Source organism: Parasteatoda tepidariorum, chromosome 10 (assembly GCF_982258835.1).
Source record: "Parasteatoda tepidariorum strain Cologne lab strain chromosome 10, Ptep-v5.0, whole genome shotgun sequence".
Taxonomy (NCBI): domain Eukaryota; kingdom Metazoa; phylum Arthropoda; class Arachnida; order Araneae; family Theridiidae; genus Parasteatoda; species Parasteatoda tepidariorum.
Window position 1 is genome coordinate 43,532,450 of NC_141764.1, and position 18,185 is coordinate 43,550,634.

Below are 18,185 nucleotides of genomic sequence, written 5' to 3' on the forward strand. Positions count from 1 at the left end.
CCAACAAAATACTGGTTTGTTAGCTCAAGGCCTGGTTTCTTAGAGCTAGCGCCTTATCTGGGCGTCAGCGGAAAGTTGACGTAGAACTGACGACAAAAAAATACGTTTTTGTTAGCTCAGCGTGAGCAGTCGGTCCAACACAGACATTATCTCTCATTGCGCATGCGTTAATAACGTAAACAAATATTTATTTTGAATTTATATTGATTTTGTTATTGTCGACCAGTGTTTTAGAGAGCAAATAATGACTGTCCAAGAAAAAACACATTATAGCTGAGCTAAATGAAGAGTGCTATGTTTAATGAAGAAGCTATGCTTAATGTCAAAATCAAAATCTTGGCTGATTTCAATGTGCTGTTGGATGTTGTCCGCCATTGCTTCTGTGGTTAACGTCACGTTGTAATCGAACTGCAGTTGAGTTGGACGGCAATTGTAGTTCAAGATGAGCGTTCGATGACGTATGCTATCAAACTCACAAATGGACCAATCAGAGGTTAGCGCTGATTTCCAGCTGACGGCGTCCTGTCCTAAGAAACCAGGCCTTTAATGTGGCTTATTAAATTTAAAAAAGAAAAATGCTTGATATTCTTTCTTGTACAACCGAAAGTAAAATGGTATCTCTTTTTATTAGAGAAGGAATATCCAAAACACATCGGAAAAATATTTGTACATTAACAGAAAAAAATATGTATATTCTTATAAGAGTTAAAACCTAATGCCCGAGAAATATTATTACTAAATTTAATGATATAACATGAAAGGCCCATTTAAACTTTACATTCTATAGTTTTACGAATCATACTACTTCAAAAATTAAAATGAACAAAAAGTATACATAAGCCTCATAATTTTATGAAATTTAATTTTGTAAACAAAGTTTTTTGACAACAATTTTTATCAAAAAATTTCAAGTTTCAATAAAAATCATTATTTCGAAACTAAGAACCCTTATGAAAAAATCGAGGTATAAATGAGGTATAAACGAGGTATATTTTAAAGGTATAAAGGAGGTTGTTGTTTAAATATGTCGTAAAGGTTGAAAAGGGTGCAAATGAATACCTCAAAATCAACCTCAAATATACCTTAAATATACCTCCAGAGGTATATATGTTTCAGCCTGAAGTATATTTTTTTACACTGGTGGATTCAACAACCTAAGGTGTGTCATTTTACACTTCAGGTTATTATAAATCGACCTCAGGTGTATTTTGTTCGACTTCAGGTAATTATTTTTCAATCCCAGGTATATAATTTTATGCTTGTAGAGGTATATATTTATCAACCTGTGGTGTGTCGTTTTACACTTCTGGTTGTTATAAATCAACCTCAAATGTATTTTGTTCTACCTCAGGTAATTATTCTTCAACCTCAAGTATATAATTTTATGCTTGTAGAGGTATATATTTTTCAACCTAAGATGGGCCATTTTACACTTCTGGTTGTTATAAATCAACCTAAAGTGTATTTTCAACAATTGGAAAGGTTATTTTTAATTAGCGCCATGTGTTCCATGTTCTACCTTAAGTTATTATTTCGTAACCTCAAGTATATATTTTTGTATTTTTAGAAGTATTAATTTATCAACCAAAGATGTTTTTTTTAGCACTTACGAAGGTGAGGTGTTATACGGACCACCTAGTTTATAAATTTTTAAACTCACTATATAAAAAATATAATATATATATGAAGATATTATATATATTATATGAAGAATAATGTACATTACATTTATTTCACTAGTAGAGATCATTTATCAACCTGAAATTTTTAATATTAAACCTTCGGCAGTAATTGCTTCTTTTGTTAAGCTATAAAAGAAAGTTTCAAATGCATAATTCTTCTATAATTTTAATAGATTGATTTAAATCATCTTAAAATAACACTTATCCAAATTCTACAGTTAGTAAAAATTATTTATGGAAACTCATACTCGTATTTTTAGAAGATAGTTGTCTAAGGTGCTTGAATTTTTAAAACTATAAAACTACAAATTTAAATAATTAGTCAGCTGAAATTCAAAGTTCTTTTATTTAAAACTAAAATTTAACTTTTTTTACAAACCAACAAAATTATTTTAAATACTGTTTCCGTCTACATGTTGAAACTTGTAATTATTGGAACCTAAAAGGAAAAAAAATATAAATTAGTAAGAAAGTCATATTTACAATAATAGTGGCAGGTCTTAAAATATTAGAAAGTATTTTTTTTATCATTTAAATTAACTGGATGAAATTAATTTTCCTTTTCAGATAAATATCTTCTGCCATTTCTATTCAATCCTCGTAGCTAAAAAGCATGACATGTATCACAGCCGCAAAATAAAATACACTGAAGACAGTATTACCATTAACAACACTTACAGAAATTCAAATATACAGGGTGTTTATAAAGTCTCGGACCCATTTTGATGTTTAATAACTCATAAAATAATAAAGATAGATTAAAATTAATAACATAAATGGTTAGATAGACTCAAAAACTTTCATGAACCTTGTCAATGAACTTCCACGTGTGCCCCCTTCTTCGCACGGAGAATATCAAGTCGATAGTCAATTTCACGCTAGGTAGCGGCAAGCATGTCGGCATCCACAGAGGCTATTGCGGTTGTAATTCTGTCTTTTAGGCCATCAATGTTCGACACGATCCTCCTGTAAACATTGTTCTTTATAAATCCCCAAAGAAAAAAGTCCAGCGGCGTTATATCAGGTGATCTGGGTGGCCAAGGAATTGGACCTCCTCGCCCAATCCATCTTCCTGTAAAATGGTCATTCAAAGAACTACGAACGATGATACCCCAATGAGGTGGTGCACCATCTTGTTGCAAAAAGACATGTGGCTGAAGCTCTTCTAGTTGGGGAAATACGAAGTTTTCCAACGTGTCTAAGTATACGACTGATGAGATTGTCTTTTCTGTAAAAAAGAAAGCTACCTCTCGTGAAATTGACTATCGACTTGATATTCTCCGTGCGACGAAGGGGGCACACGTGGAAGTTCATTGACAAGGGTCATGAAACTTTTTGAGTCTATCTAACCATTAATGTTATTAATTTTAATCTATCTTTATTATTTTATGAGTTATTAAACATCAAAATGGGTCCGGGACTTTATAAACACCCTGTATAATTCCAATCTTATTATGCAATTTTAACGCTTTTTATTTTTCTATACATCTGTAACATCATGGTACTTGTAAGTTTAATAATTAGATTTCCTTCCCTTTCTTTTTTAAAAATCTTTAAACTCATTAAACCTAGTCTATATTTTTCAACTTTTTGTCAGACTTCATGAAACTAGCAGCTTTTTTTTAAATTTTTGACGCTGATTCTGAAAAGGACTTATGTTATTGTCAATCACATCAGAGTTTCTTAAAAAATAGTTATTTTAATAATTTTAAATCAATGTAATCAAGAATCTACAATCGTTTAATAAATTAAAATTTTAAAGTTATGTACCAATTTTTATTTTTTTTTTACACTCAATCGAATAGAACAAATTACAAGCTGATAAGGAGCATTTATTTTAAAGTTGTGAGTAATTTTATGTGAGGAAAATGTCCAAGAGAGAATGATTTGAAATAATACTTTTAAAATAAGTTGAGTATAATATCTCCTATATAACTTATAATACCGAGCGGAATAAAACTAATAGTTAGTTGTTACAAACACTTGTTTAAATATATCCCATAGGATGAAACTCAAAATAATGCATATTACTTTCAACAATAAATGTTTTTATTTGCAATTGATTTTATTCAATTCAGGATTAAAATTGCATACCATACTGACTTATTTCTAAAATATTTAAGATTTCCGAAATTCGCACATTTTTGAAGTAGTGAACCATAAACATCTGCATGAAAAAGCTCATAACCTTGAAACAAATTGTCATATAAACTTGAAATCGGATTTAATTTCATTCTGCCCAATATTCTAATAAGTAATAACAATCTGCTTAGTAAATAATTAAAGTGGGTAAAATGCGAGAAAATAACATGTAGTGAAAATAGCAGTTTTGTGATCAAACATGAAAAAGTGAGCTAGTACAGTTACTAGTTTTCAATTATCAAATATCTAGCAAACTATTGTTATCAACAATTACATAAATTCTGTAGTTTATTAGGAGAGATTACATTTTCTTTTAGGTATAAATTCAAAACTATATCCTAGGGGATGGCTGAGCAGTAGCTTGCTTGCCTCTTCTTCTGCGCCGCCGCGCATGTGCTATTTACAGCCTATGCCATCTCAGTCATATCAGGGAACTGTGGATAAGTTCTGTAAATATATATATATATATATATATATATATATATATATATATATATAAACAATAATATAAACTTTGCAACAAATATCCAAACGATAAGCATACAGCTATAGTAGAATTTCAAAGCAAGATTACTATTTTAAAAATCTTTCAATTTTCAATGATTTATTTATAAGAGAAATTGTGAACATTTTTCTCAATTAATCAGCGTGCATACTGCTACGTTAAAACATATACATTTAAGCAAAATAAAAAGAATAGTTTTATTTCACTGAACTACAAACAATAAAATACACTGTGCATAACCTGCTGTAACGATTCACCAGTAATGTTACCCAAAGTAGTGACGAGAAATATTTCGATTATTCTCTCTTATTGCTAAGCCTACAACGATAGCCTCTAAGAATGTCCTCCAACTTAAATTATTTAAGATCAGGACGCGTCGTTAAAACAAAAATAATAAAATTTAAGTTTCAAAATTGAAGCATATTTGATTAAAAGTGATAAAACTAAATTAATAAATGTCAAGCACACTTACCGAATTTCGAATAGACTTTCGATTGTCAACACACACGCCATTTGCCGGCTCGCATGGAACTCTGGGAAGTGAGTTAATTAATATGAAGTGTACTTTAAGCAACCTTAAAACAAGCTTAGGTATAAATAAAATGACTTCAACACCTCAATAAATACCTCACTCTCTTTAGTTGAAATAAGGTATATTTTTTTATACCTCATAAATACCTCAATATCGTTAGTAGAAAAAAGGTATATTTTTTATACCTCGTAATTACCTCACTCTCGTTAGTTGAAATAAGGTTGATTTTTTTATACCTCATAAATACCTCTTTTGTTACAAGTGTAAGAGAAACAACCTCGTATACCTTAAAAATCATCTTATCAGTCTGGATGATTTGAAGTGAATTTAAAACAACCTCAAAACAAGCTGAAGTATATATAAATCAACCTCGTACACCTTAATTACAACCTTTACGAGGTATAATTTTTATTGCTGTTTTCTCTGCAACCTTAAATATACCTCAAATATACCTCAAAACAACATTAATACCTCAAAAATACCTCAAATCAACCTTAAATATACCTTAAATTTTCATAAGCGAAACGTAAAATAAAGAATGCTGACGAAAAAAAAACAAAAAAAAAAAACAATTCTGTTTTGTCACCATTTTTAGTGCTACGAAAATTCGTCTTTGGGATTTGCCAAAAACAAAACAAGATGCAATTTTATTTTTTCAGGAGGGAAATATTTTACCGAAAAAACGAAAATGTACCAATTCCCACAACATGAAACTTTATCTTGGTAAACGTACGTTTTGGAAATGTTATTTCATTTGGAATCTTATTTATCAGAGTTCATATGGCGATATTATTGTTTTGAATCTATGCTAAACTCTATATCGCCTCATTTTCCACCGAAATCCGATTGACTATTTTGATTTTAAATAAAGTGTTTTATTTTATGAATTGTCGCAGAAATTTTAAGTGTATATTGGCGGCACTTAAAAACCGCCAAATCTGTAGCGGCGATGGCGTTAATACGTAAGTACAGAATTTTTATTCCATACTTTTCTGAATCATATTACTTCAAACATTGGAATATACAAGAAGTATTATAAACTAAGAAAAATTAGAAACTAAAAAATGGAAAATAAAGAATTCTTAGGATAAAAAAACGATTTTAAGAATTCTTTACATTGAAATAAAAACTTTCATATTGTTTCTTTTTTTATTATTCTTATAGTTTTTAATCAGACGTAAAAAACCATTCTGTAGAGAACCATCATTAAATGAAAAAAAATATTTACAAGCAAATTTTTTATTGTAAAAATCAATGCACTTACCTGATTTATAATTCCCGGAGAATTCCAAAATGATAAGTTCCTTGTTTGAAAACTTTATTCTCAAATAATAGATACATAGTTTATCCCTTCATTACTTTTAGATAACATACTACACAGCAAAATTTTATAATTAATATGAATTTGAATATGTAGCTAAAAACAGAATAGCTGAATTCTAGTTGAACTTATTCTTTCAAAACTAAAAAAAACTTACCAAGAAAAAGATTAAAATTAATTAAGAATCAGCACAAATGGCACTATTTCAAGTAACTTGGATAATTTTTTATTGTTGTTTTCCGAATTATATGGATACAGAAATATATACTATTCTATAACGAAGAAGAATATGCTATAACTATTACAATTCTGTATGTTCTGAATTCATATTTATTCACTGGAATGACGAAAGCAATGTTGACTTCACTTTAATTCGTAATGAATTGAAGACAGAAGAAATGCATTTTACCTTAATACACACATCTGTAACAGTATCCGAAATCGGAAGTCATCAGTTGCAAGTTTGTTGATAATAGAAATTAAAAATTACTGAGGAATTTTTCTTCAAATGTTTGGCGTGTTCTGTTCCTGAAAGATTTACTAATATTCTGGAGATTTTTTTCAAGTTCTTCGGCCTTTTCCTTAGGGAAATTTTGTTTCTTATTTGCTGCTAAAAAATGGCGTCTGACTCTGTCAATGACTTTGACGGAACTAAATGAAAACGTGATAAATTAATGTCTGATATTTAAAGGCTCCCGCTAGACGGCGTACTCGAGCGTTGCGATCGCGAATTCACTGCTTTGTTAGATTAGAAATTAATTTACAAAATGCTTTTAAAATCTATTCCTAAAATAAATGCTTTAAGACCTCTAAATGCTTATGATAACTCAATTGTTTTTTAATGTTGATAAAACTTTTGAAGAAAAAAAGCGCGAAAACGTACTTATTTCATATAATATATCTTATATGTCTATTGTCGTAAGTTTGGGTGGTGGTTACCTTAAAAAACGTGTCATGAAAATACCTGGAGAATAAAATACACAGTTTTTCTTTTAGATAACCGTAGAAGAAATATGGTATGACATTACGAGTGAAGAAATAATTAATGGAAGGAATAAAGTTATTTGTAAATAAAAATGGTTGTTTTATGTACTTTGGAATTGAGTTTAATTGAAACGGTACGTGGTGGATTTAAGTGGATTTATGATGGATTTTTCAAAGCATGAAAATTGTTAGACTTGAAATTATGAAATTATGTTACAGAGATGCTTCTGAAATTATTTTTAATATCGATTCTCAGTGTGTTTTTTTAAAGTCCCTAAATATAATAAACTTTGTCACTTTTTATGTTAATCCAAATTTTTTTTTTTAAAAATTGGGAGCATGAAATTTTATATAATGTGTCACCAATATGTCTCGCTCCGTAAATTTGAGTGACAGTAAAGATTGCACGGAGAAAAAAATTATGTTAAAATTACAGAACATTACAGAACAGGTAACGAAATTTTTATTTATTATTTTATTTATTTTTTTCCTTTGAAAAAAAGCCAACTTTTTGATCAATAAAACCAAAATGTATGGCATTTAAAGGATTCATATTGTAATTTTTTCGTTCATGAAGAAGTGATTTACCGGCAATTCTGGTTTTCAAAATTATAATTCTTATTATATTTAGTAAAAATTAAAAAACTGAAGAGTAAATTTAATCACACAAATGGTTTTTATGCCAAGCTCAAAGGGGGTGACTTCCAACCCTCAGGCCACCGGTCAAATGATACCAAACAGCCCAAGGAACGTTAAACTATTTCCATTTTATTTATTGTGGTGTATTTCTTTCGGATCGTGCGACTTTCCATAGACAAGAAGTTAGCTTCGAGCTTATAGATGTCACCTAAAGCAGCACCAACGCCAAGCCTGTTTTCGTATTTTATTTTGAAGGCATTTTAAAATACAATTAAAGTAAAATTACAGATTTAAAAAAATCTAAAATATAAACAATCAGTGTCCCCCTCCCACAACAGGCAGTGGTAAAAGTATCAAATGTTGACCAGTACGGGGCGATAAAAAGGTAGAGGAACACTGCTATAAAATATCATGATAAAATTACCAAATTTTCCCACATTTACCAAATTTTATCAGCTAATATTATAAAATCATATTTTATTATTATTTTTACAGAAATCATTACCATACCGCTTCCGTAAAAATTACCGAGCATATTTAGAAACATGGTAAATTTTACCATATGGGTAATTTCTACCGTACTTTTTTTCAGTGTGGTGCCATTTGGTCAATTTTCATGAACTTGTCATGAAATATGGAGAATAAACTACACAGTTTTCCCTTTCGAAAACGGAAAAAAGTAATATGCAATGACACCAGAGAAATAATTAAATTAATTAAGGGAGTAAAAGTTTTTTGGGAAAAGAAATAGATGCCTAATGCGTCTAATATTTTTTTTTATATCTTGAATTTATTCCTGAAGGCATGTAGTACATATATAATGTATTTAAAAGTCTTCATTGCATAATAAGTATTAGACTTGAAGTTCGTATAAAAACGCTTCAAAAATTAATTCATAACATCAACACCTGACTGCGTTTTACGACCTTTAAATGCATGTGATGGCTTAGTTACTTTTTTAATGTTGATAAAACTTAGACAAAGTATTACGTGAAAATATGCCTTTTTATATAATGTACCCCAAATATGTCCAGTGTCGTAAGATTGAGAGGTGGTAATCCTAAGAAATGTGTGTGTTACATGAAAATACATAGAGAGTAAAATACACGGTTTTCCTTTTAGATATTTGATGACATTACGACTAGGAAAATAATTAATGGTATGGAAAGTCATGTGTGAAATGAAATAGTTGCTTAATGTACTTTGAAAAATGTCTATGCATTGAGTTTACTGAATGTATATATAATATATTTAACAGTTTTCATTACATTAAAGATGCTTAAAAAAAGTTGAACTTGAAAGTAGTTAACAAAATAAAAATGTTTTTAGAAATGAGGCCTAATATCAATATCCAACTGTATTTTCGTTGCCCTTAATACACTAGATTATTTACCTTTTAGTATGAACATTTTTCAAAAATATCCCTTAGTTTTTTTTCCTTCTGGCAATTTATCAGAAATTATGCCAAGTGTCGTAAGTTTGAGTGGTCCTGTTTTATCTTGATTGGTTCCGTTCATTGATTATGATTGGTCCCATTTTATCATGTTTCATGATTTTTCATGAACGTGAGAAGAAATATGGAGCTTAACTTTTGCAATTTTCCATTTAAACAAATGAAGAAGAACCGTGGTGGCTTAGAGGAGAGAAAACTCAACTCCCAATTAAGTGACCCAGGTTCGAGTCCCAGTGATAACTGGTCGTTAAGAATTCTGCCCCAAGCTCGCATCGACCACAGTGCTCACGTAAAGTATCCTCTGTAGTAGATGAATCATGGGATAAAGTCCCCTTGCCATCAGGCTAATCGCAGGATGCTTTCGTGTTGCTTTTTTTTCCACCACGTAACGCAAAAGTGCATTAGTTGCTCAAAAAGTCCTCCACGAAGGCAAGCTTCTCCCAATCTAGGAGTTCCCTTTTTTTCTGGATTCGGTTTAAAATTGCAGAGTTGAAAATCAGTTGTCAAAAACTTAAAATTGGGTCGGCAGTTCAACGACGGCTATAAAAAACTTAATGAGAAAGAATACTATACATAATACTATAATGAGAAAGAATACTACGCCGTTACGATTGAGGAAAAAATAAATAGAGGAGCCATTTATGGATATAAAAATATCTGTTCAACCCCTTAACGATCGGTTAATTTTCAAGAAAACTTTAAGAAAAGTGCCTGTTCTTTTCCTTAGCTTTTGTATTTGAATTACGCATTTGATTAGTACTGACATCTAGTTTAAAACAAACTAACTATCTACAATTACCTTAAAAGTATTCTGGTACTGCCATCTGGTGTGAAAAATGAGAAATAAAACGTTTCCCGGTCAAAAGAAATGAATTAGTTCTATTCTTATTGGCATGTTACTACTGAACACTCCAGCCCGTCAATATCACGGGAGCGAGAAAAAGAGGGCGAAACCTCACCCTGTCGTTTTCAGGGGAGCGAGAAGGAAGGGGTTAATGCACAGTGGATATGAGTTTTGGATTGGGTTTGATTAAAACTACATATTATGAATTTATGATAAACTCATAAACAATCATAACATGAAGAAGAAAAACGTGTAAAAAGAGTTGGGCTTTATATTATTTTTCTAATTTGTTCTTATATTGAATGGTATCGGTACCCAGAAACATTTTCAGCTATTGTTTCGTTACTAATTTTAGTTTTCTGAATATATTCTATGTACTACATAATTGTTAATAAAAATTATTATTTTATAAAAATTAATAGTTTGATATCAAATTGTAAAAACAAATATAGCTTTTTAAAATTAATTTTAATATACATGATACTTCTTGGATGTATGGTTCTTACCTTCTTCTTTAGTGGTAACTGTTATTGGTTCACTGGATTTACTCTGGCCTAATAAATTTTCAGCGATTATCCTCATATTGTATGTGGTAACAGGTAGAAGATCACCGAGAACTGTACTTGTTTCTGTAACCGGAACTGTCATACTTTTCGTTTGCTCAAGCCACTGCTCTAAAGGAAATAAATTCATAATAAGTGCCAAAAATTTAATGACATTAAATGTATTAATGAATTAACAATGGAAATGATGATTACTTCATTATATATTTTAAAATATTCGCAATAATAAATGTATTAGGATAAGTTTGCTGTCGTGAATAGTAATAAATCATGGTGAATATCAATTGTTTCTAGCTTTTAAATTTCCGGTATTGTGTCCATAAATACAAACTAAAATGAATAAAATTAAAAGCTAATATGAAATGCTAAAATGAATAAAGTCATATTGAAATAATAATCGACGAAATAATCTCGATGTAATATTTGTGTGTGAAAGAATACTTTATATCTCTAGAGATAAAAGAAGTTCATGTTTTGAATATGAGTTATTGCTTTGGACATTGCATTCCGTAAAGAAATTTATTATAATTATAATTATTTACAAATAATAATTAAAAAATTATTATTTGTATAAAAAAGTGTCTTTAAAAATTGGAAACTTACTAACTTTTCCTAATCAATTTTTTTTTTTAGTTTTCTTTAAAGAGTGTAATTTTTTTAAATAGCTTTTATGTAGTAAATCTTTTATATAGTAAATATTTGATTGAAGGATAAATAATGATTAAATTTTGAAATACTTGATTTTTTGTTTTAAAATTAATATTTCCAAAAGTAAATTTTATCTTATGTATTATTCATTAAATCAATTTTGAAATGAAATAATTTGGAATTTTTAATATTTAAATAGAGCTCTGATGCATAATGTAACAGATAATTTCACTGTTAAAAATTTCTCGCAGACAATCGTATATAACAATTTATTTAATTTTTATTTTACCATATTCAGACAAAATGGCCAAATAACTGTAAATAAAATGGCATTCAAACTGTAAACTAAGAGGAAAAGCCGTTTATTAACAGCTTTCACTTAATATGGTTAAACATTCAGAATTTTATTGCACCCTCTAGGCCCATCTAATGAAGTCACTTAGTTACTTGCAGCTTGGTACATACTATAACCAAGGGGACAGATACATGTTTTCTTTCATATTTTTGGCCTCTTATCTCCTCAACATCTTGCATATATACGTATAGAGGACATATTATAACGAACTATATCTCTCAATGTCATTATCGACAGAACGGGAGTTTGAGTCCAAGCGTTAACACCGCCATCATTTCCTTCAACACCTCCAGTGTGCTACACTCTCTGGTTTGTGACCCTGGACTATTAGAATACCATACTGTTAATACCACATATATGGTAGTATCATAAAGCTTCTTAACACAAAAAATCTAGCATTTCCATACCTTAAGACAGGTTAAACAGCCAGATAGTTTAATTAAACAACATTTCACGTTTTATTTGATAAAACACAACTAAACCACAACCTATCTCCTGCACCTATTACCTAACGAAAAGCCTAGCCTCAATGTTCAGTTAAATATCCTTTTACGGTTTTGAAAATATGATAATTGTAAGTGGTTAAAAACCGTAGAGATTTGCATTTTTTAAACGATTTCAAGTTTCGAACGATTTCAAAACCCTAAAGATAAAAAGTGCTTTTTTACCGTAAACTTTACGTTAATTGAATAGATACACTGCTGCCGGTAATTTTACCGTAATGTATATGTTCTTAATAATCGAATACTTTGATCGAAAGTGTTAATTAAATTTAGATAGCTGTGAAACCATGATGGATAAAATAATTTTCTTTGCATTTGTAGAACAACCTAATTAGTAAACATTAAATTTACTTAATAATTAAATAAAAACTAATTACAATTTATAAATAATGATGCAATAAATGGTACTAATAATAGAAATTTCAACTTTATTTTTTTAAAGCAGTGAAATAGATTAATCCACCTTCAAATTCTAAATTGAATTAAAATTAATTCTTTTAATTGTTGAACAAAGGAGAATATTATCAAATAAAATTATGATATAACTAATGTAATATTTTTACAATTGTAACATATGACACAAAATCCATTGCCGACTGTTTTGTTATGTCTGGAAAATATTTATGCATTTTTCTATCATTGTTTTCAAGATTAATGACTAAGGAAATTTTTACTTATGCCATAATTCTTATATTAAATGGCTTTATCTATTAATAAAAAATATGTCTCTAATAATTACAACAAATAAGATAGAAGATAGTTTGCGTAATTAAATAAGCATTAGACCTTATTTGAATATTAATCCTTTCAAAATAATGCAGTATTGACATGTAAAACCCTCTTTCTTAAAGGAATTTATTGTATAGAATAATTATGGAAATTTAAAACAAAGTATTTGGAATCACGGAGAAAATAAGCTTTATAGTAATAATTGTTATAGTATTAATCATAATTAATGAAAGCAATTTTTTTTGTATATTAATATCTATATTTCGTATTACTAACAAATGTTTTCCTAAATACATGAGGAACAACAATACTGCATTGTCAATAAGAACACAAGATCAATATCAAAAAAACATTTAATAATTAAATAAAAATATGCTGATTATTAAATTTGTTGAAGTAGTGATTACTTTAAATATTAATTTGGACGTGAAATTAAATCGGAAAACAGAGGCTATCTCGATTGTATTTTTTTTTAAAGATTTTTTAAAATTTTTAATGATACTAAAATAAAGCGTATATAAAAGCTTCCCAGTGTATTTTCTATACTTGTTGTCGTTGCCGTCGGCCATTAAGGCAGAGGGGGGCGGGGGTGAATTTTCTTGTTTTCCAGTGGCGCCATCTATGGTCAAGAATTCGAATTCCGTCACACCCATACGACACACAAGTTTATAGGGTGAACTCATGAGGAACTACAATACTGCATTGTTAATTAGAACAGAGTATAGTTATCAATATAATGATCAATATAAAAAATAATAATTACAATTAAGCAAAAATATGCTGATTATTAAATTTGTGGAGATAGTAATTTTTTTAAATAACAATTTGGATATGAAATTAAATCAGAAAACAGAGGCTCTCTCGATTATATTTTTTTAATATTGCTAAAACTTTTTAATGATACTAAAATATAGCGTATATAAAGTAATTTTTAGACTAAATTAATTTTGTGTTTTTAAGGTCATTTCATGACAAGTGAATCATTTTCAAGATACATCTCCTCTCTACCGCAATTTCAAAAAATTAGTTCAACATTGAGATGTTGTTGAGATTTCTGATTGCCTAAATTGCTTTTCAAAGAACATTTTGAAAACTTTCACGATTTTCAAAGCGGAGCTTGTCTCTTAAGACATCAATAGCTTCTGTTTGAGTCATTCCTTGATAAAAAGATTAGCAAGTTTTCTAAGACAATTTGAAATAAGATTAAGTAATACTACAATACGCTAAGAAGTATGCAATGTATTGTGATTTAATGATACATGATACAATTCCACAGGCATTTTTAGAGTTTCCTTAAAGTACTATTTGATTACTTATACTTTGAAAATTTTTAACTGTTTAAATATTAAAATAAACTTTCTGATTTATTTATTCCGAGTGCTTGACAATCAAATGAAAAAAAGTTTGAAAACAGTTAAGAGGTACTGATTTAAATTTTTTTTTGTTAAGTTTCCCTAAAAGATCACCTTTTCTCATTATTAGTAAAACACAGATTTTAAAGTACAATAGTATCGAAGGGTTACAATGCAATATAATGCAAGTAATGCAAGTTATAATGCAAGCAACACAATACTATGTAATACAATACAGTGTGGTGTAGAACAATAATATAAAACAGTGGTAGTCAGCAATAGGAATTAATACGATAATCAATGTGTATAAAATAAAAGTAGGCTTTCCCTATTTACATTGTTAATCATCCTTTTCTAATTAATATAATCAACAGAGTAAAAGTACTAATTTTATGCACTGAAAAATGTTCAGTTAAGTTTAAAATTTTAAATTGAAAACTGTCTAAAAATAGCTGCTAAAAATAGAGTAATTTCATATAAAATAGAATTATAAAATAGTTTTTACGTTTCAAAGAACACATTGGAATTCAGTTACATTAAATTGAATTATTAAAGATTACAACAAAAGTAGGGATTTATATAATTGTTCCATCCAACTTCCTAACCAGCAAAAAAACTGTACTTACCATCCTGTCTCTTTAATTGCACGATATATCGTGTTAAAGGTAAATTTCCACTGTATGGTTGCACCCAAGTTAAAGTTACAGTTCTGCTTGTTAACTCTTTTATTTCCAAGTTTCTGGGACTGTCAGGGCGTTCTAAAGTGTATGAAATAAAATGGATTAATTACTTATTTTTATGTAGAAATATAATTAGTAATTAAAAATAAATGAACCTGATTTTCGTTTATTACAAAACAGTGTTACATAAAAAATTATTATTTTACCAAATTTTTTGTGTGCATTATTTTATAACTATATTTTTCGAAATTTTATACAATGCATACTAACATTTATATAATACATATTAAGCCTAAACACTACTTTAACCCTCTAAGTGATAAGACCCAGGGTAAAATAGTACAAAAATTTAATTGCTACACACAACTCTCTCATTGAATTACATAGGAGAAACCTGTTTTTTGGATGCAAGGAAGCTTGCAGGAAAGTTCGGAAAAAGCCAGGACTGACGCTCAGAGGGTTAAACACAATATAAAATTTTATAGAAATCATAAGTTTATTTAAAAACGTAAGTTCCAGTAATGCATTATGAGTACAGTTATATACAAATAGAAATTTTGGGGAGTTGTTAAACTATGTTTTAACTAATTAAACTGTTAGTTAATAACATGTTAACAAATTACACTATGTTTTTCAAATTTGCCGTTACCTTCATGTAGTATAAAAGTCAACAAAGATATCGTACGAATGAAGCGGTTCATCCATTAATATGGTTCAATTTAAGCAGGAAACACTTCTATTGAAAACTCTATTAAGATTGCATCAAATCTATTAGATATTGAGGTTTAAAAAACCGTTATTATGGTTAAAAGTTGATTTATATTTTTGAAATTGTGAACTTGGAAACATGTATTATTAATAAACATTTTAAAAATTACTCTGGAAGCTATCAGCTTGTTCAAATTGGTCTTAGTAATGAAACAAAACATAAATATTAAAAAATGTTAATATACCTTAATTTCTTTTTAAGAAGTGAAGGGATATTAAAAATTGTGATGACATAGAAATTTGTAATTTTATAAATATGAACTTAAAATTGAAAATTGAGCGATTATCAGTGTGATATTATATTAAGTATTTATGCGTACATACTAAATATATTGCAAATCAATACATTTATTTCATATATAAAGTTGCATTCAGGAAATAAAATTGCCTTTTACTTAAAGTAAATTAATCCATTCTAATAACAATGCTTGTAGCAAATTTTAGTTTTGTTATGTGGCTTAAAAAATTTCTGATTAAAATCTTCGATTTCATCTATACCATTGTAATAAATGATGTTGAAAATAAGCATTTAACAATAATGTTAGGCAATAAGAAAAAAGATTGAATATTTATTTAGAAGATTAGTTCAAAAATAAATTAAATTACAATTAGCTTTTTTTAAGGCTAAAATATCGCTATTTCTGAAGTAAGAAAGTAAGCCTTTGATGTTCTGTTATATATCTTCTTTTTATTTATTATTTATAAAACTTTTATTACAAGATAATTAGCAAGAATTTTAAGAAATATAATTAATAAAATCTTCAAGGATATTCCTTTTTAAATTCACATTATTCCATTTAAAATTTCAATTTATTTCTCCCAAAACTAAAATGTTGCCATTTCTATAATAAGAAAATAACTTTACAAAATTGTCTACTAGAGAAATTCTCCTCAGAAGAACAAAACACAAAGGTAAGCATTCCGTCTTCAAGCGTAATTGCCTTTCTTGAACAAATCTATTAATTTGGTAAAAATTCTCCTTTCTGTACAGAAGTTTCCTGAACTTTTCTAGATGTTGAAGGAAGCAAATGATATTTATTCTTCTGCCTCAAATTACTGTTCTCCCAGTAATCTGAGCTTAAATTAATGTTCTTCTTGTTGTATTATACACAAAGAAACTAATGATGCTTTAGGAAGAATACTATATTTTTGTTCTTAAAAACAAAGCTTTTCAACTTGAAATGTTAAGAAATGTTGGAATTTATTAAATGATAATTATCCTCTCTGTATTATCAGCCTAAACTTTGTATTTTATTAAATAACAGTTTTAGTTTTTTTTTTCAAAAATTATTATCTAATTTTATCCAGGGTGTGAGTTTTTCGGTTACTTAAATTTGTATATCATTTAAAAATGTCAATTTTTCTGCATTATAAACAAAGAAACTAATGAAGCTTTATGATAAGTATTTAATCTTTTTACTCAACTCTACTCTCTTAAAATGAAAGAGTTATTTCCCCTACTCAAAAAAGAGTTAAATTTTTTTAACTCCACTTGAGTGAAATACATTCTTATTTGAGCGAAATTCTTGCTTTGCATTAACTCAAACTTGAGTGGTATTTATTAAGCAATATTTGAGTGCTTTCAGCTCAAACTTGAGTGATTTATTTATTATTTAATTGTGTGCGAGATATAAGCTGGAACTTCTATCGAAGCAAACAATAATAAATCTAAATAAAATTGTTATGTTCTGTGATCTAAATAGATTATGTCTTCCTTTTTATTTTACGTTTAATTCTTTTTTTTCTGGAGAATATGTCATTTAATATTTTGAATTAAGAAGAATTAAAACAACTTTTAGTTCACAGCGGTATTTCTGAAGAAGACGCTGTTTTACTTTTCAGTAAGTAGATATACTTTGTTGTTTTTATTTTGAAAATACTTTTATTTTGAATGTGTTATATACACATTCCATTTAAATTAGCTGTTTTTCAGCGTTTTTTAATAAAATATACTATTCTTTTAAATTATTTGTCAAAAAAAATTTTTAAAATTGAAAGTGTTAAATGTGGATGATTATGAAATATTAAAAAAATTTGATTCCTTGCTGGAATCTTTGTCAAAGCATGAGGGAATATATTATATCTGATAAGAGTTTTAGAATTTTTTCAGATTTCATATTAAAGTTTTAACATTTTATTTTAATATTATAAATTTATATCCATGTTTTAGTTTTTTTGATGTATAATTTTGATACAAAACATTTCTGGATAATTAATTTCATATCATTCTATACTTCTTTTATAAAGGATATTTACGAAATTATTGTTCATACAGTCCATAATTGCTGTTATTTAAATTGCTTTCTATTAATAAAGTTGACTGTCTTTAATTTATGAAAGTTCACGTCCGCAACATCCATTCATTCAAATCAGAATCTTCAGATGTTCAATGTATTTTATTATAAATATATCATTCAAAGAAAAAGTGGAAAATATTATATTTAAAAAAATTAAGTAGCATTTTGAATTTTTCTGTTTTTATCCT

At 28.2% G+C, this 18,185-nt stretch overlaps 1 protein-coding gene across 4 annotated transcripts in view; it reads right to left on the minus strand.

Moving 5' to 3' along the window:
- LOC107455980 (cell adhesion molecule Dscam1) overlaps positions 1–18,185 on the minus strand; it is a 456,371-nt gene that overhangs the window by 187,666 nt on the left and 250,520 nt on the right. For all 4 annotated transcript variants that reach the window (XR_015429973.1, XR_015429972.1, XM_087154010.1 and 1 more), the window contains exons 15-16: positions 14,879–15,010; positions 10,609–10,776 (exon numbers count right to left, since the gene is read on the minus strand). Coding sequence is in view for 2 of the 4 variants with exons in the window: in XM_087154010.1 (XP_087010136.1) it covers positions 10,609–10,776; positions 14,879–15,010 (300 nt within the window). In the remaining 2 variants the exon portion in view is untranslated. The remainder of the gene's footprint in view (positions 1–10,608; positions 10,777–14,878; positions 15,011–18,185) is intronic.